The sequence below is a fragment of the Anabas testudineus genome, chromosome 4, assembly GCF_900324465.2.
Source record: "Anabas testudineus chromosome 4, fAnaTes1.2, whole genome shotgun sequence".
Classification (NCBI taxonomy): domain Eukaryota; kingdom Metazoa; phylum Chordata; class Actinopteri; order Anabantiformes; family Anabantidae; genus Anabas; species Anabas testudineus.
This window is the reverse complement of record NC_046613.1, coordinates 12,564,731-12,588,727: the sequence shown is the minus strand read 5'-3', so window position 1 is coordinate 12,588,727 and position 23,997 is coordinate 12,564,731. Positions and strand designations below refer to the sequence as shown.

The following is a 23,997-nucleotide window of genomic DNA, read 5'->3' as shown; positions in this document are numbered from 1 at the left end:
ATGTCGTTTAATGTCTTGTTATTGTTATATTGTCTTTTTTACCTGTCACTTACAGGAGTAAGAATTTCATTTAGCCATCACAGGTCTGTGCAGTGTATGTGATAACATTCATTTGTATTTTCTATTTGACTTGAACCTAATTATACTGTGGTACCCATGGAAAGTAACTAAACATATTTATCTAAAGGCTAAAATTGAGTGACAAAATCCAATGTCCTCCCTCTGTGCAAAAATGTGTAAAATGTAAACATTTTTCTGAAGATGATAAAACACTGCAACCTTTTAAAATCGCTCACATTGAGTGGATATCTTTTAAATCTGCAGCCTTTTTAGTACAAAACTCGCAACTCGACAGGGAAATCCAGAGAAAGGATCTGACTACTGTATAAAAACTTCTTTCAGTGTTCAGACTTGTTTTAAAACATGTAAAAACTTCCATTATAGCAAGGAAAATGCATATGTATAGTAATTATTTAAAAGAAAAAGGGAAAAAAATCAGTTACTATAAAGACTGCATGTGAACAAAAAAGGAGATGGCTCAAATTTTAACCACTTTATGCAAATCCACAAGAAATGATTAGATTAGATTTTGTCATCTACATCTGCAAACTACAGTAACTAGTAACTAAAGCTGTAAAATAGACGAATACCACGTGTACTTGAGTAAAGGTACTTAGTTACTTGCAGCCCGTGCTCTGCCCCTGTTGTGTTGACGCTATATTATCTTTGAGGCACATGGTTTGTTGTGTGTTTGCATGATTTGCAGATCTGGATGATCCTGTGGTGAAGTCCGGTGTCGGGCTTTTCAGCGGCCTCTGTCTGTGTCTGGCAGCAGCGCAGCTTGAAAGCAGTGGGAAACAGAAACACTATGGCTGCCAGTCTGTCTCTTACTCAGGTAACACTGTCTTACAACTCCAATCTAACGATTACAAGCGTCCTGTGTCGTCTGTCTTCCTGCTCGGAGACATTTCGGGGGGTGTTAGTGAGACTGGGCCGGCAGAAACACGACCTTACCTCGATTCCAGTTCCGCTTTTTGGAAGTTTAGTCCTGCTGTGACTGGGAAAAGTTTCTGCCTAATCTCTTTGGGGACTGCGTAAGGGCGTAGCTAGCTAGCTAGCTAGCCCGCTTGCTAACAGCTAGTTTGTGTGCAGTGTTGTTGCTGTTTTTAAACCCGCTTTAATAAAACTTCAGATAAACCTCGTAGCGTTTCTGGGTTTCACTTCGTTTGGGAGTGTGTGTATAGTCATGTTTGTGCTGCCTCGTTTAGCTGTAGGCTAGTTAGTCCGGGCTAAATACATGTTAATACGAGACACCCATGTGTGGCTCTGTTGTGGTTCTATCATGTTTTGCTATTTTAACCTCTGCTAACATTGTTTCCCAATAATAAGAAGTTTCACACATTACTAGCAAATGCTACTTTGCGATTATCCCTTGCTGTACATTATGTAGCTTTGCTATGTGGTTATTACGTTGCTTAATAATGATAACCAACCTGTTTATTGCTATTATAAGAACCATACAGGCTGGGTTTGTGTTTTCCCTGCGTCCTTTCTGAAGTGGACGTTAACTATTAGCATGCTAGCCTGTTAGCTATCTTTGTCTTCACATTTAACAGAACAAAAAGTGTTCATAGACGTTTTGAAACCAGTAAGAGGAAGTCTAACTAACAGTAGCCACCACAGCTGCCATATAATGTCAGTCTACTGCTAGCTAAAGCAAATGCTGCAGTTTGTGTGGACATTTGCAAACTAAGTGAGTTATTTAGCAGCAGCAGCAGCTGTGAGGTGTAATAAGGAGTTGACAGCACCTGAGCCACTGTTACCTTTAACAGCACAGGAGCTGATGTCTGTGTGTTGAGACAGGTCACCGGTGTCTGTGCCATCTGATCATCCTCACACAGGCCCACAGTTTGGTTTGTACTGTGTTTTATTAACCATGGATGCATTACAAGGTTGAACTTTCACGAACAAACTAGACTGGCCTGTCAGCTCATGCACTGCTGCGTCTCTTGCTGTGTGCTGCACTTTTGAATAGTCGAGCTGCGGACTGATTGAGAGATGTTTTTTCAATGCTCAATTAAAGAGTCACTAGTACAATGACCACAGTGTTACAGCCGCCAACTGTTCCAGGCACACTGTTGTGTATCAGGAAAAAAAAGGTTGCATTGGCCAGACACAGATAAGTGTTATCTTGCTGTAAATTGGCAGTTGACAAAGCTGACAAACAACTATACTGATGACCGAATCTGTTTTTCTTGTGAATCTTCTTCTGTGTTTTTATGTCAAGACTGAAATGCAAGCAGATATTTGCCCTCTTCTTGCTTTTGTTTATATTGGAGTGTTATTTTGCATGCCTCTCTGTCTAGAGAAACACAAAGGCAGCTTTACCCACTGGTTGCATGGCCACTCCCCAGTTGATTCACAGTACAAACTATTACTGTCTTTCCTGCTATGCTGCACCTGTCGATTAAAAATCGCTGCAACCAATTGTCAGTTTTTACTATAAGTAGAAGGAAATGCTGATTCTTTTCCTGTTCAGCCCAGCAGTGGACAGTTGCATTAACAGAGGAAAGGTTGGGGGCAGGGGTTGTATTGGAGGATATGACGATGGCAGAAGTACAGATTATCTGTGGACAGAGGAGTGACGCCCTGTTGTAACCGTCTATAGATGATCATGGATAATTTTGGGAAGTTTCACCTATATCCTGAAGTCAGACAACTCACAAGATGACTCACTCATACAGATTTACTTTACGGTATAATGCAGACACTATAATTAAAGAAAATGTGCACAAGGACATAAGAGCAGTTCCTTTCTATATAAATATTAAGGCTAAAACTGTTAAATAGTTGGTCACTGAAAACTGAATCTGCAACAAATAACATTACTAATAAATGTTTAAATCATTGATCAATCCATGTATGTTGAATAAATTTGGCTTTTAGACTGCTGGTCGATGTAAAAGTTCACCATATCTCACCATATTATCTACGGCTTTGGAGAATTATGCTGACAGATTCTCATAACTTTGGGGCAAATTTAAACACTGAATAACTTGTTTAATTAAATAAAAATAAAGTTGATTAGGTATCTCAGTCTTGCTGACATACCTCTAGCATACTGTCATGTCTGGAGTCATAATGTTGGCCGCCTACCTGTAGTTGAGCCTTCATAAACTACATGTGTTGGGTGGAAGAAAAAAAAATTATTTGTGGTATTTTAGAGCTATGTTGTGTTTGTTCCATCCTTCTCCGAAATTATCAAAATCAGTGTCGCTGACTGTCGTTTTCACCTAGCTTGTGTATTTGGATCATTTACAAACATTTCAGCTGTTTTGGGGGCTTGATGATGAAAAATAATGTAGAATTTTTAAATATTTGTTTTAGTCTTTGCGGCTGCCTTTTCCATCTGTAATGAATCAGCCTTTTTTTTCCTTTGACACACTTAAAGTTACCAGCGCACACTTGTTGATGTTTTGAGCTTGTACAGTGTTGCTGTGTTTGAGTTTTATAAATCTGGTAAAAACTATTTCTAATGTAGAATTTATCTTCTTCACCAGCTCTCCAGTGGAAATCCCATCTATGACAAATACTATCGACAGGTATGCAAACATTTTTCACCACAACTCAATTTTCCATTTGCATTAATAAGAATTGAAGTTAGAAGAAGTGTAGTTAATACATTACTGTAGTTTGATTCATGTTTTTATTATACTGGTTTAATTTGACTCTTTCTAAACGGACACAGAAACATGTGCAAGGTATGCTTTCTTAAATTTTAGGTGCATTTACCCTTTAAATTCAAATCCTAATCTAGCTTTAGCTGTATTAAAAAACAGTGTTGTTGCAGTGAGCAGTGGTCTCACGTCTCTGCTATCAGATACAGTCTCAGTGGCCAGTAACGGAAGTATCAATGAATTAATAATGTTTCCTCTTGCCCAACATGTCAACGGAGCTTGCTGTGAGCCTCATGAAAGAGTACTGACAGATCCAATAACAAGCTAATAGACTGCTGAGAAAACAGCTTTAGTTCATGATTATTATTCATTTTAACAGACTCAGACTCTCCCACTGAGAAATTCTCAATGTGTTCATTTGTTCTTAACCTGCTCTTCTTCTGCTTGGAGCTAAGAAGGCACTTAATAGCAGTTCTCAAATCCAAACACTGTTTACCATCTGTCAGTGTTGTGTGTAAAGCAAGTGACTATAAAAAAATTGCACAGTGTAAGCAGGAGTAGTGTTGGTAAAACCTCTAATTCTTGTGTTTGTGTTTATGTGAAGGTTGATCCCACTGGCAGTGGGTGGGTGTCGGCAGCTGATGCGGCTCTGTTCCTGAAGCGGTCTGGCTTGGCTGACCTGGTCCTGGGCAAGGTGAGCAGCACAGCAGTAGCAACACCTCACTGTTCTTTTAATACCTACTTTGATGGTAATGAACGGTACATGTCTCCATAGATCTGGGATTTGGCAGACTCTGAACGAAAGGGCTCTCTTAACAAACAGGTACAAATATTTAGTGGAGTCTCATCATGATGGATTGGCTTCATCAGTTGTTGGTGAAGTTTATTTTATATACTGTAATTCTGTTTCCCTCAGCAATTCTTCATAGCTTTGCGGTTGGTAGCTTGTGCTCAAAATGGCCTGGAGGTGGCACTCAAGAGTCTTAATGTGGCTGTTCCTCCCCCCAAATTTGTAAGTCTCTACCATTCACCACAGGCTCTGTCCAACTGTTCATTTCTTTAATTTCCAAAGAGCTGTATTTTTTCTCTCTGCCACTATGATTGAACATATTATATATTCTGAATTCTGAAACATGGAGAACCTATTACAAAAAAGATGAACTGAGTTTTGTTGACTTCCAGCATGACACCAGCAGCCCGCTGTTAGCAGGAGGAGTGCCTGTTGACATACCCTGGGTTGTCAAGGTGAGGCACTGACAAGTTAGTTATCTTTACATCTTGTGATCTGTGTGTATTTTTAATTTACCTTGGCTTAGTTGACTTTGTTGTAAAAGAACCACAGACTACAACAGAAAAAGTGAATTGTTGAAATAAATGTTACGCCATAAATGAAAAAGACATTTTCAGCCGCACAATATCACAACCGACTATAAAGATTAACCATGACTTGTTGTTGATTAACTTGTTGTTCTTCAGCAAACTATTATTAGAGTAATTAGAATTATCTATATATAATTTTATTTTAATACTTAGTTTACAGCAACTTCATCAGGTACACAAGTTTGAATCCACAGTCTCTTTTTCTCTATTCTTTTTCTCTTTTTCCCAGCCTGAGGAAAAGAAGAAATTTGACTCCATCTTTGACAGTCTGGGTCCAGTAGGAGGCATACTAACAGGAGACAAGGTCAAGCCCGTTCTGCTCAACTCGAAGCTGCCAGTGGACATCCTCGGCAGGGTATGATCCTTTTACAGAACAGCATCTGTTGACAGTGATAGAAAATAATCATACATGTGAGGTGGTAAAACGAAAGCACAAATAATGTGCTTTTCAGAGTAACTAGGCAGCTGTCTTTAAAAAAAGTCTCAATAAACATTTCTTTATCAAAACAGAAAGTGATAAATAACAGTGTTACTTGAACTTTTATATGAGACAAGTTTTTTCAGAGTTAACAGTCTAAACGATGAAACAACACCATGCAGGCAGCTAAAAAAGGATGTGAAATTAAAAATCAGTCGGGCAGAAAATAAAATCAGAGAGGAAGTGGTATGTAGCAGTGACTCAGGACTTTCAGTGACACTGTCACTATGTATCATACAGTTTTGTGATGATGCTTGTTTAACAATAATTCTTCTCTGTGTTGAAGGTATGGGAGCTCAGTGACATTGACAGAGATGGCATGTTGGACAAAGATGAATTTTCTGTGGTAAGCAGTGAGCTAATATCGCTGACAGAAAAAACACCTATGTTACAGTTACAGTCTGCAGAGTTTCAGCTCATGTTTTTATTGTACTGACTTTGTGTAAGTGCAATGATATTCCAGGCATCACAATAAGCCCAACAAGGTGTTTCCCTGATCTTTACTATTTGAATACTTTTGCTTCAGGTATGCAGGAATACAGTCACTGAGGCTATTACAGGCTGTGTAAAGGACATATGGAAGAAGTGTGAAGTCTGAATAACTACAGGATTGTTTATTGGTAATTGTATTTTATCATTGATTTCTGTTGCCCTTTCCCAGGCCATGTATCTGGTGTACAGAGCTTTGGAGGGGGAACCTGTTCCAATGTCCCTACCACCTCCCCTTGTTCCACCCTCCAAGAGGAAAAAACCCTCGGTGCCTCCCGTGATGCCCCTGTTACCCTCGCCCCCCTCCGTTAAAGACAGTCGCTCCTCCCATGCTGGCTCTAAGACCATGCCCCATCCTCCCAAACCCATTCCAGCTCCTGCCCCAGCTCCTGTCCCAGCACCAGCAGCTGCCCCTGTGAGTACAGGACCTGTCTCTACCGTGTGTGCAATAGTTTGTTTTATTTCAGTACCACCTAGCTGCAACAACAGACAGTTATAATGATCTCAAACTGGCTCGGTCAGTGTGTTTTACAAAAGAGCAAGATGAGAGGGAGTTTGAAGGTAAGTGAGGTTTGAGTTATTGTTATGTCATCGATGTAGGCTGTGTTGAATTGTTGTGGCCCTACTGTGGTGCTGCTTTTAAAATCTGTTTTGTTGCCTGTGCAGTGGGTGGTGTCGCCAGCAGACAAAGCCAAGTATGATGAGCTGTTTAACAAGACAGATGGAGACATGGACGGACTGGTGTCTGGTCCTGAAGTCAGAGATATCTTCCTTAAGACTGGTCTCCCCTCTGCTACACTAGCACGCATCTGGTAAGGAACAACAACAAGACTGACAAGAATTAATGCTGCTAAATCTGCTAACTAATTTCAATCATTTTCATTTGGTCTTTATAAAAATGACTCCTGAGATTAAATTTATTCTCTGGTAAGTTAAAATATATTTATGTATATATCCCCAAATCCCAAATATGCTTTAAACGGGCTTCAGACCTAGAAAATGGGAAGAAACTCAAGAAAAGCACCAGAAGAAGAATCTTTCTAATGAAAATATATGTAGTGAACAAATAATGATTGCCATTTAATGAATAATTGCTCAGCAATTGTGATGATGGTGCAGGATAATAACAGCACAAGCCTCTACAGTGCGTGCTTTCACATCTAGTCTGTAGAATACCACAAAAAATAGATTTTTGTATTCACATGGTCTGTTGTGCCTGTCCTGTGTATTGACTTCCATAACTGCTGAACAGGATCACCAGCCAGGCTATCAAAAGCACTCACCGCCTGCGGTGCAAATCATTATTCTCTTATGTAACGTGTCCACTTGTTCTCTCAGGGAGCTTTGTGACATTGGAGACATCGGGAAACTGACCCGAGAGCAGTTTGCCCTGGCTCTTCATCTAATCAATCAGAAGCTGACTAAAGGCCTGGACCCTCCACAGAACCTCTCCCCAGAGATGATTCCTCCATCAGACAGACAAAACATCAAACAGGTTGGTTGCTCCAAGCGTTCATGTCTTTGAATAAAAATTAGGAATGTCTGGATCCTTTTTGTTCCCCATTAAAAATGACGATGTATCTGAAAATGAATATGCTTCTGTGAATAAAAGGAAACCTGATTCAGGACCGATATGTCACTATGACTGATGAAGATTAGAACCAAATACCAGCTGTAATATGAGACAGAGTATGTGGAGTAGTTGTATGACTTTTGAACATTGATGCCTCATGTTAAATGGAAGTTGTTTATAGAGGAAAACATCTGGTTTCTCTGTTTTATTTTATATCTTATTATTTCAGTATGTTGTCATGACATTTTAATAATTTCACAAAAAGTGTTTTTTTCACTTATTCTTTTCCTTCTTTCCCCTGTTTCCTGTTTCTGCTGTTCTGGGTTTTTTTAGCTTGCAGCTGTGTCTTTCTTTTACTCTATTCTGAACTTTTTTCCTTTTCCTTGTGTGCTGCTCTTCACATCTTTTTACGTTTTGTCCACTTTCATGTGCTCTGAGTGAGTGTCATGTAGTTTAGTGACTCTTGCACTCTCATTCATCTTATAGGCTATTTCTCTTCTTTTTTTAAATTTAGTTTCTTTTGTGTAATGTAAATTACATTTTTCATCTATTTGTATCAGAGTTCATTATTAACTGCTTAAATAGTTATACTTGAGCTGTCTCTACCCGTTGTCTCTAGATACAAAAACCTTTGCTTGTTTGTTATTATAGAAAACTGAGAGAGCAGAGAGGTTGTAGCCTCCAACTTCATTTTGTAGTAATGATTTTCATCCATCTCTTAATTGTCCCCTGCTTTGCTTCCTCTCCAGAACAATGCCGCCAACCTGGCAGCTGACTTCTCTGCCATCAAGGAGCTGGACTCTCTCAGTAATGAGATTGTTGAACTGCAAAGGTAATCTAAATTAATTCAAAAGTTGAAAATACCCTGCATATTCTTTCTGAAGCCATACTGGTGGTAACAAGACTATTAAATAAAGGACACTGTTCAGAGTTTGAATAGATGTACATATTTAAGCCTATTTCTTTTAGATTCTGCTGTTCTACATAGATGAATATTGTGAGGCCTTGTTGTTTTAGTTTTTATTGGGGAAAAAATTGTTCAGTGTAACCTTGATAAATTGCAAAATGTATTCTTGTGGTGTAAAAACCCAGCAAAGTCCGCTGTCAGACTGTGGCTGCACAGTGTGTGTATCCAGAACTGACCAGCAGGATGTAGTGTTTGCTTTAATATTGAGAATTTATTTAAAGTGGTCATAGGATGCTGTATGGATCGCATTTGTTGAAGGCCAACTGACCCCCAAAAATCATAAAATCTAAATTAGATAAATTAAGTAGAAGTGGTTTATACTAACTACTGGTCCCAGCTGATTGCTACATTAATTGAGAGTTTTTTAGGGGTCTGGTTAGATTATATCACGCTCACACTCTCAGACTTTCTTTGAACACCCACACCCCACAGCTTTAGCAAAAATAAACGTCTGTGGTTTTGCCGCGGGCGATCAAACACAACAGATGGCTATAAAGCTGAGTTATGTAGCTGCTGGTTGACAGTGATGTGCAGAAAGATCAGAATAGGGCTACAGAGAGCATACACGACACTTGATATATTCACCTCCCCCTGGCTTTATACGGTACTTTAAATTGTCAGAGATTTCAGTGAAAAAAGATTTTGTACCACATTTTCCTTAATCGTAAAGAGTAGGTGGGTAGTTCGGTAGTTTCATAAGCAGAGAACAAAATGGTGGAAAGACAGAGAGGTAGATGAAATATTCTACAAATAGCGGAGTCGCTGCAGCTCCTCACTCTAAACTGTGAGATAAAGCACAGCGTAGATTATGTAGGGATAACATTTGTGGTCGATCTCATTTAGAGATGTGCTTACATCACCCACTCAACACAACAACACTGTATCACCAGACATTAAAAAATGATCACAACATGAAACTGTGCCGCAGTCACATCCACTTACGTCATATGTGACATCAACCTTATATAAACACAACATACTGTAACTGTAATGATCTGACACTGATCAACTTGATCCTACACATTAACAGGCCCCAGAGTACAAAGTCCAAGCAACCATTTTACTCAGGTCACTACAATATGTTCTTTTGATCAATCAATGACATCTTTAAAATATGTGTCTCAACCACAACTCCTCACTAGGATAAAAGACAGAGTTGCTCTCAGACGTTTCTAAAGTTGATCATAGAGTAGGACTTCTTGCTAAAACCTTTCAGATTAAGTCAGGAGTGTAAAATCTGGCTCCAGATGTAACATGCAGCTGTTTCTTTACCTTTCATTCATGTTTATTATTATTATTATTTATTCATAGCTTTTAAAATAATATGTCCATTTTTTTTGTTTGTTTTTTTGTTTTTGCAGCAACTTTGAAGTTTACCTCCTTGGTTTAGATATTTGTTTGCTTTGTTGCTCACTTGTAAGTTGCTTTAGATAAAAATGACTATATGTAAACTCTATAAATAAATATAAATTTACTTGTACTATCAGTTTCACTGAAGGGTGACTGTAAGTATCGGATGTTGGATTAATTTAGCTTCCCTATTCACCAAAGCTGAGAATGAGAACTGAGAAAGTGGCCTTCCACCCCCAACCTTTCGATATATATACACACATACACACTCTCTTTCTCTAGATGACAGTTGTTTGGCGACGGAAAATTATGTAAGAAAGATGAATAGAAGTAGAAACTAATTGACAGAGCAGAGGTTCAGGAAGGCAGCAGATCAAGAGGAAGAGTGATGTATGTTTGTCAGTGCTTTAAAATGTGGCAGCAACCTTCTGCCCAAGATGCGGAAGATAGTGATGGTGATAACGGGTAAGAGTAGATAGGAAGGCGTACTTTCTTTTCTTTTTTCTTTTTTTTTTTTTTTTTTTAAAGAAAGCGTGTATTTTGAATGTGAGAGGAGGGCAAGATGGGGTGTGTGCTGTATTTGAAGGTTTTGCTGTTATTTTTAGTCTGTTGATGACAAAGGATCAAAGGAAGAAGTTCTTCATGAGCTTGTTTTTTGTTTTTGTTTTTTCAGTCTTCTAAAAGTGAAACTGTATAGGAATGAACGTTATGATGATGTGTCTGGTCATGCATAACAAGTGTACCTAATGCGTATTAATGTGCTGCCTTTTGTTTTAGGTGTACAGATACTGTTTTTCAGATTGAAACAATAATGCGACATGTGTGAGTAATTTGTAAAACTTAGCATCAGGTTATTCTAAACAAAACATCAACATCACACCCTCGTAGGCTGAAAACAGTGCAGTATACAGACTACTAATAATAATGAACTTTCTGTGTTAATGTTCACAGATTTTGTGGAAAATATAGTGAATGAATATATGAGAAAGTCCAACTCACTCTAATGCAGCTTGTCATTATCTGCTGCCTGTTATTGTACTAATCTCAACACTTATTCTAACGTCTATCGCACAAAGCTCATATCTAAATAGTATTAAAATGTTAAAAGTGTTTGTGATGTACTTTTTTACTATTAGGAATTATGAAAAATTTAGTTTGCAGCTATACACGAGTACTTATTTAGTCTTTATCCTCAGCCCATTTCTCACTGCCTGGGTGGATGAAATAGTGATAGCTGGGAGGATGAATAATGATTGATGTTGTACTTTGGCTCATCATCGCTCTTCCCTCCTTCCTCTCTTCCTCCCTCTATCTTCAAAGCAGCCATCTGCTTCTCACCCCTAATCTCCCACACATTCGACTGAGCAAGCACATGCTCACTTTCTCCAACACTCCCTCTCATCACGCTCACAGCGCTGTACATTTGCAGACCTGACATCTCACACACACACACCTGCTGTAGCTGCAGCTATTAAAGCGACTCTCCGTACTGTGGAGTTGTGATTTCGGGACATCATGGTTGTTCAGGGAGAGGAGACGGTGGTGGTTCAGGGTGAAGAACAGTCAGCGGAGAACTGGCTCAGGTTGGGTGGGCTTGGAGTACCAGGTCTGCCATCTCTGTCCTTGGTGGCTAAATACTCCTGTTTGTTGTGCTGGTCTCCCAGGGAGAAGAGCTCTGTGGAAGAGGAGATCAAGGAGAAGGAGGAGGCCATCAGACAGCGCAGCACTGAAGTACAGGTAAGAGCTTTTTGTTTGTAAGTTTGTATCTGTCGTTGCTCACAAGAAGAGTAAGATTTATGGTCAAACGGTGAATGATATGGTTATATATGTAGGTGAGAGACTGCTTCCATGCTTTCTTATTTTTGAAATCCGTTCTCAGGATTAGTATTGGAACACAAATGAATACAAAACAGATGCTGAGATGCGTAGGTGCTGTAGCACTTGTTAACTTTAGTTGTGATGAATAAACGCAAATCGGAGATCAATAACACATTTGGCAGGCTGTGTTTGACTTTTGTTCAGATACACAGTTAATGTTGCGGAGAGGGAGAAGCTGGTGTCCTTGTGTAGGCGTGTCTGTCTCCTCTGAGTCTGAGAAATGGGCTCTATTTTGGGAGCTGATGGCTTAAAGGGATAGTCTGTTCTTCTTTTGGGTGTTCAGTCTAAAGTCAGTATGTGAGGGTGGGTCTCAAGGGAGAATCGTGCTGATGTTGCTGAATTTCATGACTGCACTGCAAAGGAGCAGTGAGTGCTCTTAGCTATTTATTTACATCTGTATTGTGTTTTCTAAGGTTGTTTCTGGACACCAGATATTGTGTGTTTCAGTCCTGCCATGCCTGCACAGACTCTGCAGTGGAATAATGCAGACATAATTATATATTTGTGGGATGGGTGTGGTAGTGCGTCTTATTTGGACATGTTCATGGACGGTAAATTGTTCAAAGTAGAGAGGAACAAATAGCCCAGATGCAAATCCAATCTTTGTAGGGAGCTGGTCCAGACTTTGTTTCCCCTTCGTAACTATTTAAATCACACAAATCTGTTATTTTCTGTTAATTGTAAACTTTGATTATTTTAAACTGCTGAAGACTGACCAGCCACAACATCGTCAGCATGCCTATATTTAACTGTAAAGGCAAAAGACAGAGAGACAAAATGCGAAGTTGGAGAAAGACCTAAATCGAAGATGCTCAACCAGAATCACAGCAGGGAATTAACTGTTTCTTATAGTCTAGAGACCACTGGACTACTAGAATGCCCACATTTCTGCCCTTTTAACAACATACAAGACTTTAACAAAGCCATTATTCATTTCTTCCTCTGACTCCATGTTCTGCATTCACTTTTTTGTCCCTCTTCTCACTATCTGTCACAGATGTTTTTCTTTCTGTCATTTATCATATTTTTACACTTATTTCCTCATTTGATATGTATAGGACTTACAAGATGAGATAGGGAGGGAGAGTGGGGAGCTGCAGCGACTCCAGGCCCAGCGACTTAAAGTCCAGGAGGCCTTAGAGGAACTGGACCAGCAGAAAGCTTCCCTAGAGGAGCAGCTAGCTCACATTCGCCAACAGACCAGCCAAGAGAACCAACTGGTAAGGTTTTCATTTAATGGAAGACTCACTAATATCAACACTGGAAATTTTTCTAATTAAAAACTTATTGTTAACATATTTCAATTAAATTACTCCTGACTCTATGACTAAGTTGTCAAATCTGCTTGTTTGAAATGTTTACATCTATCTTAGATCTCGTCATTGCAGTCCGAGCATGAGGAACAGGAGCAGAGAATATGTCAGTATGAAGAAGAGCTGGTCCAGGCCCGAGAGGAGCTCCTGGCTCTGCAGGAGGAAAGCAGGAGGCTGCAGGAAAAGGTCCAGGCTGCTCAGGAGCAGCTCACACCTCTCCAAGAGTCTGTGCGAGACTCCTTCACACAAGTTGCACAGGTCGGCTTGGGTACATCTGCCTCCACATGGAGGGTTATAGCTACTTATAACATTTATTAAGACACTGATTTAACTTTCTTCATGTTCTTGTTTTTTACACACACAGTTCCAACAGAAACTGAACGACCTTCGGGTTGAGGAGCGTTCAGTGACCGCCCAGCTCAGCTGGAAGAGAGCTCTGGAGGACAGCTCACCTGTCATGGTTAATGGAACGGCAGGCCTCACAACAGAGTTGCTCCAGGTGGACCTCTTCCAGCAGGACCTCTTCCAGGATGACCATCCTAAAGAACTGATACAGGAACAGCCAGCTGCTGTTTGTAATCTCCAGAAAGAACAATCAGATCAAAAAGATAAAGGCATGAATGAGAAGGAAGGAGAAGAAGAGCAGGACGAGAGTCCAAATGTAGAGGAAGAAAAGCTGAAACCTGATGCCTTGGATGATCTCTATACTAGTTTAGCTTCTTCTCATATATACAATAGTGTACCATCGTTCACCAAACCACGGGAGAACGCTGTTAGGGTAATGAACTCACCTACCTCAGTTGTTGGTCCTTTCTATAAATGGAAAGAAACCTACAGCATCATTCCTAACATTCCTATTCCTACACTATGACATGTTTTATTTGTTTTATTTATTAATTTAAAGACACAACATTTTGAATAAATTACAATTCTACAAAATAAAAAAACAAATTTCACACCTACCAAACATGCAAGAACAGCAGACTTCATTTGCATTTGGTGTGATCACAGTTTTGGAAAAACAGGAAATGTACCAAATGTTTTAATTAATTATTATAAAGTAGTCATTGCATTTCTGTCTTCTCATGTCTGCAGGAACACAATAGCCCCGCACTGGACGTCTCCTCAGATGTCGCAGACGATTCAGAGGACTCGCCTAAAGAGAGCCCAGTAAAGGTAAAAACCCTGAGTTACTGAAGTTATGTACTGAAGTCTGAACTCAGGGTAAAGACCCTGAGTTACTGTGTTATACAGATAATAAACAGCGTTTGTTTCTGGTTTTAAAACCAGAGTTTTAATTTAACCAAGTGAGTTTTCTAAAACTCATTTTACCTTTCTTACAGTATCCCTGTAGCCAAGTGTTTAGACAAGACACTTGATTTGTTTCCATTACTACACCTTCAGACATTGATTTAAAAAAAACAAAAAAACATTTGTCTGGACAATATGTGTTGATATCTAAATATAGGGTACTGTGGACGTTAGTTACTGAACTTTTCTTGCTTGTCAATGTTGAACAGGTTGCATCACCAGAGCCAGAGAGGAAAAATGAGTCAGCAGAGTCCCCAGAAACAACCAACTCCTCTTTACCGCCTCAAGTTGGCCCTCGCTCCTTGCCACCGCAGACCAGTCCTCCCTCCTTGCCAGAGATGGACTTCTTTCATTCAGACCCCTTTACTGATCGTAGGCCACAAATATTAAGTTTAGATAACAGCAGAAATACGAATATGTGTTCAGAACATTCTGTCTTTAGTTAAGTTAAGTTTATTTTACATTTTTGTTTCTTTTGCAGATGATCCTTTCAAAGATGATCCTTTTGGAAAAGCAGATGTTGCAGGTGAATTCTTTAAGTCATACTACTTCTGTAAAACAAATCTCAAACAAGGGCGTTATTGTCTAAGTTGTCTTATCTATCTAGCGTGCAGGTTTCTGCATTATCATTCATATTCTGTATCTGTATTCTTTATTCTATCAGATCCATTTGGAGGAGATCCATTTAAAGGCACAGATCCCTTCGCTGCTGACTCTTTCTTCACACAGGCCCCCAGCACCCACTTTTCCTCAGAGGACCCTTTCTCTGCCTCAGCTGACCCGTTTGGTACCACTACTGGCGTAGCAGAACCAGACCTGTTTGCCGCCAAGCTGACTGATGCAGCAGCAGCACCAGCACCAGCAGCTGCTCCTGATCCCTTCACCTCTAAACCTAACAATCCAGCCCTAACAACCAAGGATCCATTCAGCTCCACGGGGAGCACCATGGCTGAGTCAGATCCATTTGGAGGCAAAGTTAACGCCATGACAGAAGCAGACCCTTTTGGTTCTCAGGACGGAGGTACAGATCCCTTCAGCTGCTCCCCACCAAGTTATGATCTGGCAGTGGTGAGTTGGCCTCTTGTAAAACTGTGACTGCCGAAGTTATTTAGCATTCTTACTGTACTGAATACAATTACTCATTAATGTTTTACGATACCAATAAATATTACAGTGGATAGGCCTGTACTATTACTCAAAACCAGTTATTCTTCCATATTTAAATCTATTGTTTAATACGTGCCAAACTCTTTTACATTTTATCCAAATATAGTATTAGTACATTACATTATTTTTACATATATTAATTAACTACTTTTGTTATTATTCTGTGTTTAGAAGGACACACCTGCAACCAATGACCCTTTTGCTCCAGGTGGTACTACAGTTAGCGCCAGCTCAGATCCAGGTACAACTTGTGGCATGGCGCCATCCTCTGGGCAAAGAGGCCACAGCAGCTGTCTAACCTTCAAAAATTATCATATTACATTGTACAATATGCAGTATACATTAGTGTCTGTATGAGTCTTACTAACTTTATATTGTATGTTCAGTCGTTTTGTACTCGTGTGTTTCAGATCCATTTGCTGCTGTGTTTGGTAATGAGTCATTTGGAGGGGGCTTTGCAGATTTCAGTGCCTTGACAAAGGTAATTTTCTGAGTTCAGTAGCTTCATATACACTGTGCTGTAATGACAGTTAGTATGGAGTGAAACTCATTGAATATCAAATCATAAATAACGACTGTCGGTTAAGTGGGTGGAAGTAGAAACTCACTTCTGTAAAACCAGAGCAAGAATTGACTCAAGCTGGAAGACTGTTAGGGTGTTGGTGAGAGAGTTGTGGTTTCTGGGAGGAAACAGCTGGAACATGTGTATATGATTTTCCCCATGGGAGAATTTATTTTTCGTACTCGGCAATCTTTCCACTTTGTGCAACAATCTGTCAGTCTGTAATGTATTAGGAAAATGATTATTCAGTAATATCAGATTACTTTTTTTATTGTATTTTCAAACCTCAAAAGCCCTGTTCAGATATGGACTGAAAGTACCATACACTGTGAAACTTAGTAATAAAGTAAAAAAAAAAAAAAACAGCTACAGTGATTCTGTTTTTGAATGTATTTGATTTGATGTGAACCTTTTTTTTTTCAGTCAAGTGGTACTGATCAGTTCGGCATCAACAATAAGAACCTTTTCCAGGAAGACAGTCAGTCTGCCAGTGCTGATGTACCGCCTGCATTGCCCCCAAAAACGGGTACACCAACTAGGCCCCCTCCTCCACCTCCAGGTCAGTACTTGTTAATCTTACAGTGAAAAAGTTGCACCCCACTTGGCAATAACTGTCTTGCTATTAGATATTTTGGGACGTGTTAACAGTGCACATCAGTTATTTAAAATAAAACCTGTTTGTGTCTGTGCCTCACCTGTTCAGGTAAGAGATTGTCCCTCTCCAGAACAGAGTCCTCTGACTCCTTCCAGCGACGAGGGCACTTGCTCGCACAGCCTTCAGGAGACTTCTCCTCCTCCTCTTCCCTGCCTGCCAAGGATCCTTTAGCCGACCCCTTTGCCCCTTCCTCCCCTCCTCGTCACAACGTACGGGAAGCTGACCGATTTGCCAGCTTTGATAAAGTGAGCACCTCGCCCTCTCCCTCACCTCCACCTGATTCTCAGTAGACATCCTCTCTTCTCTGTTTTTCTGCTAATAATTCACACCTAGTTTTTCCATAAGGTTACAAACATAGACCAAATCATGTCAGCTTAATAAATCATTCCATCCACTGCCAGGAAAAAGTTCCAAAAATTAACTAATCAGCTTATGTAAAGTTAATAGCACAGTTTTTGTGTATTCGATAGCGTCAGCTTCTTAGACTACGTTCACACTATGAGCTGAAGTTTAGCAAATCTGATCGTTTTTGTCACAAAGTGACTCAAAACAGACTTTTTGTCACAGTGTCAGATTTTTTCAAATCAGATCTGAGTCACTTTCTGGTTCATTTCAGATCCAGCTTGTATTCAGTCTTTGACAACATGTCCACTGTCGGGCTTTTTTAATTTTTAATGTTAAATATCTGTGAGCATGCGCAAATTGTCTTCTGTCATCAGATGATAATGGCATCTCATGGTACAGTCATAATAAGTACGGAGGAGAGCAAGTATAGAGACGAGTGAGCAGAAAGTTGTTTAACATTTTTTAGACATGTGCAACCAAGCAGTTTTTGAGAGAACTATGATTGGACTGTTTCAAATGTGGTTTAAATTTCAGTTAAAGTTATGCATTCATCAGTTTAGGGCCATACTAGAGCTGGACACTTACATCACTTACAAACACATCCAAGATTGGATCTGACTTAATGTAATGTGAACGTAGCCTCGGAATGAGCTAATGTTAACTATTATATTTCCTATTTTTGAGGTTTTTTTCTTTCATTCTGTCTGCTGCTGTTTATAATCCAGCTCTTTATTGAAGGGACAGCCTTACCTTGTAAACATGCACTTAATTTAAGCCCTATGATTGAATTTGCACTGTATTACTTTATTACAAAATCCAATCATATCTATCATGATGCATAAATATATTAACTGTACAACATATTTGTAATTGTAAAGACAGTTTCTGGCACAAGTTATAATTACACAGATCTGTGTTTATATACCAACTCCTTTGTAACGTTTGGCAGTGAATGGAGAGATAAGAAGCTGCTTGCATTTGGCTTTTGTTAGCCATCCCAACTCAGCAAACTGACATTACATCCTATGCATGCACAGGGTTTTTCCAAGCTGCAATAAATATACTCTGTTGTTTTTTTACAACACGTTATGCACCTTAAATGCTAAAAAACATCTCAGGTAAATTTTAAATAGTGTGAACTGGTTTAATATGTGCTGGCTGAGCTCAGCTGTGACGTATTAAATCAGTGACCTTCACTGAGAAGCAGTAGAACCCTGCCTGCTGCATCATGATCGTTTTCCCATTTCAGACTTTCTCTGCCTAAACATGTGTAGCAACAAGCTACTTAACAGATGCCTTTTTGATGATGCTGCGTTTAGTAAATTCCTATTAGAGATAACAGTGTTATTCATGCAGTGATTAAATTACTTAAACAAGAGGAACAGGGGAACCTACAGTTCCCTCTCTTCTTTTCTTCTAACAGGTTTATACTCAGATATATACACTCAGTATATATTCAGAATATAAAATAAGTAATTGTTCTAGCAAACTAAAACTAAAATAACTTCATTAGTCTTAACATAATCTTAAAATAATATAATAAGATAACAATTTTAATCTATCAAGAAGTAAATTGGTAACAGTATTAAAATCCTCCCAGTCCTATCGTTTGTAATATTACATATACAAATGTACTGTCACGCTTGTATTTGGGATGGATGACTTTTAAAGACAGTGTTAATTCCAGTGCCTGCACCCGCATGTCCCTGTTGACCCCTGACCTGCACGCACTAACTGTGTGTTTGATTGGCTGGTTCTCTATTGCTCATACCACTGCCTCCGCCATTCCTCAAATCAGTTTTGTTTCCTTTGGCACATGCTGCTGTTTATTTTTCCATACATCCATTTATCTGTTCATCCATTCATTCCTTTACCCACCACTTCATTCAGCCCTTGTCCCTGTCAGCAGTGCGGTGTGTTGCAGAGAAACAGATCACCTGTATTCTCTCTCTCTGTGTCTTGTCAAAATTAAATAAAGTGTTGAATCAAGGGCTCCATCTCTGGCCTCTATGTGCATAAATGACATCACTGTAAATCCCTGAGCTTTAAAGGACCAACTTTGTTTTGCATTTTCAGTTCATTTATCATACACTGTGACTATATTTTTCATTATTGCTCAACATTTCCAAAGCCTGCTTTAAATGTATTATTATAAATATTATTATAGATTATAGATTGTTACCTGCCTTTTGAGGAACATCCTTATTATTGCTGCAGCTTTGACCGTGACACTTGCCAAAAGTGCTACTCGACTGTAGCTTGAAGGTGTTTTGCCTCCCAACCTGTGCATTAAAACTGAAGATGACTTTTATTTGTTTTATAGTGATTAAAATTTAGAAAGCAGAAAAAATGCTGTTATTAATTTGCAGTATGTTGTGCTTTGGAGAATGTTTTGTATTATAAATTTAGATGATTTGAACTAAATGAACTGAAATGTGCAAAAGCTCCACAGAGATCATTTTGTTTTGTTTTGAGAGAACTGCATCAAGTCACTTTAGTACCTGAAAGTAAAGAATAAAAGATCAGATAACAAATATGTAAAGGGGGTTTCTTTAAAATTCAGGATTAAAGAGCATCGGTCCTGGTGCTCTCTACTTCACTGATGTCTGATTGCATTCATATATATTTCCTACAAGTGATGAATGCATGTTCTCTGCTTCGTCCATTGTGTGTTTCTTAGATGTTCTCGTCGTGCATGTTTTGCACACTGCACACACAAATCAGCTCTAAATGACTGTCTGTGAACGTTGTCATTCTTGCCTACTTTCCTTTGCATGGGTAAATACACAGTAGACGACCTGTGACGTCTCTGTCATTGGGGAAAAATGTTGACACAATGTAGGTCTGCTTCATAGTAATTGACCTACATACTGTCAGTTCCCTTTTGTTGTTGTCATTGTTGTAAACCTTTTGAAGGAAGTGACTTTGATCACATGACAGCATTGGAGCTTATATTCAGTTTTAGTTACAAATTTGTAATGATACAGGCCAAACGTGTCACTCTCTTTGTAGTCATATTGAATGACTTTTTTTTGTTCTCTTAGTTTGGTTTTGTTGTGTTTAAGTAAGAAGGCTAAAGTATTTGTAGACTGAGACATTACTGCAACACAGGTATAACTAAAAAGGTGAATTGTAGCTGAATCATATTCAGGTGTTCAGCTTTCTAAGTTTTTGCCAAAGACGAAAAACTGTAATGAAAGGACCACATTTAACAACCAACTGCAACAAAAGTCAGAACGTGCCTCATTAGCGTAATAGAGCTCTGATTGTTTAAATATTTTCTTTGTCTGCCTGTACGGGTGGTGACAGATTTGTTCCTCTTGGTTATGGATGATTCCAGGCGTTTTGTCAGGACACAGTTCTTCTTCTTTAAAAGTAATTTTTTGTGATTTTTGGGATCATTGTCATGTTGGAAGTCGCCTCTCCTGAGCTTCCTGACACTAGTAGTTACTACATCTGTGTACTCGTGAACTTCTTTTCTACATCTCGTGCACTCATGCAGCCCCCACATCAGCACACGCCCTCCTCTATGTTTAAAGGTCAAGACTATGTCGTCATTGTGGTTGTCTTGGCCAGATCCAGCACAACCACAGTATTTTGGTTTGGTGTACAATGTCCTGCCAGTAATTTATCAGGCTTCTTTTGCTGTTACTTGACAAAGTCGGATCTCTCAGTTTAGTGAGCTATGGTTTTCTACTTGATCTCCTCGTAGAGGTTGACCTCTTGCAACGTACTTCACCTGGTCTAATCAGTCACTGAAACACCAGTTTCTTCACGTATTTCTTGAGCCAAGTCAGAAATATTTACCCGTCTGGTTTTGAAGGGTATGTTACTAGTGAATTATAGGTCATGGTTTTTGTTTTTTTGAGGACGACCTTCTGTTATCTTCAGTTTCACATTATGTTCTGTAAAAACCACCAAAGCAGGTATGTTTACAAGCGTGTTCCTTAACCAGAAATCACAGGCATGCTCACTTTTGTTGCACTGAGGTTGTATTTTGGTTCTGTAATGTCATTGAAGCTCCTAATGTTGTAGGAGTTTGTTATCAGCTCTGAGCTGGTTTTCTTCTTAATTTTTTTTTAACTACATACATGTGTTTGTCTCCTTTCTTTGCATCTGTGTCTGCTTTCCTTCCCCTTTTGTGTGTGTGTGTGTGTCTGTGTGTGGTGTGTGTTTGCGTTGTCTGTGTGTGTTCATGGAGTAGTATCCAACAGAGGAAGATATGATAGAGTGGGCAAAGCGCGAGAGCGAGCGAGAGGAAAAGGAGCGACTTGCCAGACTCACCCAGCAGGAACAAGAAGACCTGGAGCTGGCCATCGCTCTCAGCAAGTCTGAACTCTCCTGAGGAGTCATTTTTTTCACCTCCCTCTCCTCCTCCACTGGCTCGGCTCAGCTCGGCCTAGCCCAGAAAGCACCAAAGCAAAGTGGGGACTGTATAGGACTGATTCAGCAGCACCTGCTGACCCCATGAAGAGATTTTCTTAGAATAAACTCATCTCTGAATCTTTGTACACCTTTTTCCCCAGGCTGTGTTCACTGTTCACTTTTTCCATCCATGTTGGTCTCTGGTTAAGTTTAAGTACGGGGACCAAGATCGAGTGGTTGTTCTGAAGAGTTGGTTGCAGTGGGTATGGATTGAGAGATTGTGTAGTGTTAAAACTGACGAGCTACAAATGCTGCCACATTAACTCTGCAAAATGTAATTTATTTAAAACTAGGTTGCATTGTCACAAATGATTGTCAGAGATCCTTTATCGTTTATCCACTAACCAAACTCACTACACTTTTTTTCAGTGTCAGTTTTCTCTAGCTTCTAAATTTATATTGAGGGTTTAATGAAAATCCATTAGTTAATGATAGACATGCTAGTTTTGAACAGCTCATAAATACTCTAGTTTCTTGCCCCACAACTGTGAAAATTTAGTTTTTGGAGCCACTGTAATAAAATCTAAACCTGTATCTTTAAAGTAGTACTTTTCAAATAGTAACCAGTCCTGTGTGACGGCAAAAGGCCTGTGAGATTTTTTATTTTTTTTTGACAGATTTTAACATTTCTTAATGATTAACTGGAAGTTTCTTGTCCTTTGATATGTGAAATGCACAAGCAGGTTTGTCTTTAAATGGAACAAATCTAGCACAGCTGCCACATTCAGCCTCTAGATACTATTATTATTTCTCCTAATTTCACTAGTGCATTACTTTGCCTGGCATCAGTTATGCTTTTTTTTTTTCTCAAGATACTAAAGAGAATCGAACTACATCCATCACATCTAATAACTAGATATGAATTTGCATTAAATCAGAAAACACTAGAACAAACAAGACAAACATCAGTCTAACATTAGCAATGATGGCAATAGCTGAACGTTAAAAACTCACTACGCACTAAAACTGTTTTGTTGCCCACGTACTTATTACCTGTCAATTATTCTGAAACTTTAAATGTGGCAAAACATGTGACATTAACAGATAGATGAGTTTAAATCTTGAATATGTGTGAGTTGAACAGACTCTAAACCTACTCCACCTGTACTGTTTTCTCATACATTACTTGAATTGTTAAGTCAGGATCAGCTCTCTGATCAACTCCAGTTTCTTGGATGCTTATTGGGCACTCTTAATAATCTTAGATGTGCATTTAAAACTTCCTCAAGGAGGAATGAATAATCATTTCACAGGAGGTGTTTTTCCTCTCTGACAACCTAAGTGGATTTCAGAGTCTTACACAAAGTCAGTGCAAGTCCTCATGTCTGCTCACATCCACGCAACAGTCAGTCGGCTGTGAGTCGTCATCTTCTTGGTTATTTTTGTTTTTCACTGAGAAAATTCTTTTTTATTTAACACTGAGTGTTAAACTGTAATAGAAGGTTTCTGAAAAGGGAAGAGCTGATTGGAGAGCATGACGTCTGTGTTTAATCTTCTTTGCTAATTTCTCAACAGACATTGCACAACACTTACGACTCCTTCATGTTCTGACTTTTTTTGTTTGTTTTCGTTTAAACTGCACAGCATCCTGTCATTTCCTCTTCTCATGTTTAACCAGTTTACGGTCCGAGCACTTCCTAACAAGTGCAGGATCTCATTGCAATTCACGTTTACTGTAAATACAAGAAAACAGGAGTCATCTCTCTGCTCTTTACCTTAGCAGCTCAGTCTTCTTGTCATCCTGCAGTTTGAGTGTCTCACATTTGAAGGCCTTCAGACACGTTAATGGCATTTGTAGGAACTCCAGGAATCTGACAAATTGAGAACAACTTGCGTTTCTTGGCTCACCCATAAAGGCTTTTTAAAACTCAAGCTAATTGTATTTTATTTTGTATTTTCTAACATGTAAGAAAAATCAATATTGGAAGTTTGTCCAGAACATGTAATGCATTAAATTGTAACAGAATAAATATTAAATGTGTAGTTTTGCAGTTTTTACGTTTTTTTTATTTTTACATCATCACCACTAGTGGAATCTTTTAGATCCAATAATACTGAGAATGAAGCAAAACATGTTTTGGGCTTTGTTGTGTCCCCATCAGGAGCCCTTACAGTGGACAGCCTAGTGGCATTATGGGAAATGTAGGATTCAGGGCTTTGGATGTTTCACCACTACTTACATATTTAGTTTGTTAGTTTTATATCTCCAAGCATGCTGATTCCTACCAGTGTTAACAGCACACAGAGACTATATAATGAAAACAAATACAATTTTTATTATTATGGCAATGATGAGTGCATCATGTCAAAAATGTCACAACAACACGACATTTGATCAGAATGGCATTTCTTCATGAAGATGTAATAATTTGGTATTTATTACAAGTTACCTCAAGCAGCCAGTTTCTTATTTATGCTTCTCTTATA

At 39.0% G+C, this 23,997-nt stretch overlaps 1 protein-coding gene across 2 annotated transcripts; it reads left to right on the top strand.

The window, feature by feature from the left end:
* Window positions 1-777: 777 nt before the first annotated feature.
* eps15 (epidermal growth factor receptor pathway substrate 15) lies at window positions 778-23,540 on the top strand. Of its 2 annotated transcripts, XM_026346531.1 has the most exons (25): window positions 778-895; window positions 3,561-3,602; window positions 4,282-4,371; window positions 4,453-4,500; window positions 4,594-4,689; window positions 4,860-4,922; window positions 5,287-5,412; window positions 5,822-5,881; window positions 6,197-6,439; window positions 6,691-6,836; window positions 7,363-7,519; window positions 8,347-8,429; window positions 11,579-11,651; window positions 12,851-13,012; window positions 13,166-13,363; window positions 13,470-13,883; window positions 14,201-14,281; window positions 14,626-14,788; window positions 14,898-14,942; window positions 15,081-15,484; window positions 15,755-15,824; window positions 15,994-16,064; window positions 16,569-16,704; window positions 16,849-17,045; window positions 21,350-23,540. In XM_026346531.1, exons 1-25 carry the CDS (start codon window positions 869-871, stop codon window positions 21,488-21,490), a joined length of 3,336 nt encoding a protein of 1,111 aa, XP_026202316.1. In that variant the 5' UTR covers window positions 778-868; the 3' UTR covers window positions 21,491-23,540. The 2 variants fall into 2 exon arrangements, with proteins under 2 accessions (XP_026202316.1, XP_026202317.1); XM_026346532.1 differs by lacking the exon at window positions 21,350-23,540 and having other exon boundaries at window positions 16,849-19,134.
* The last annotated feature ends 457 nt before the right edge of the window (window positions 23,541-23,997 follow it).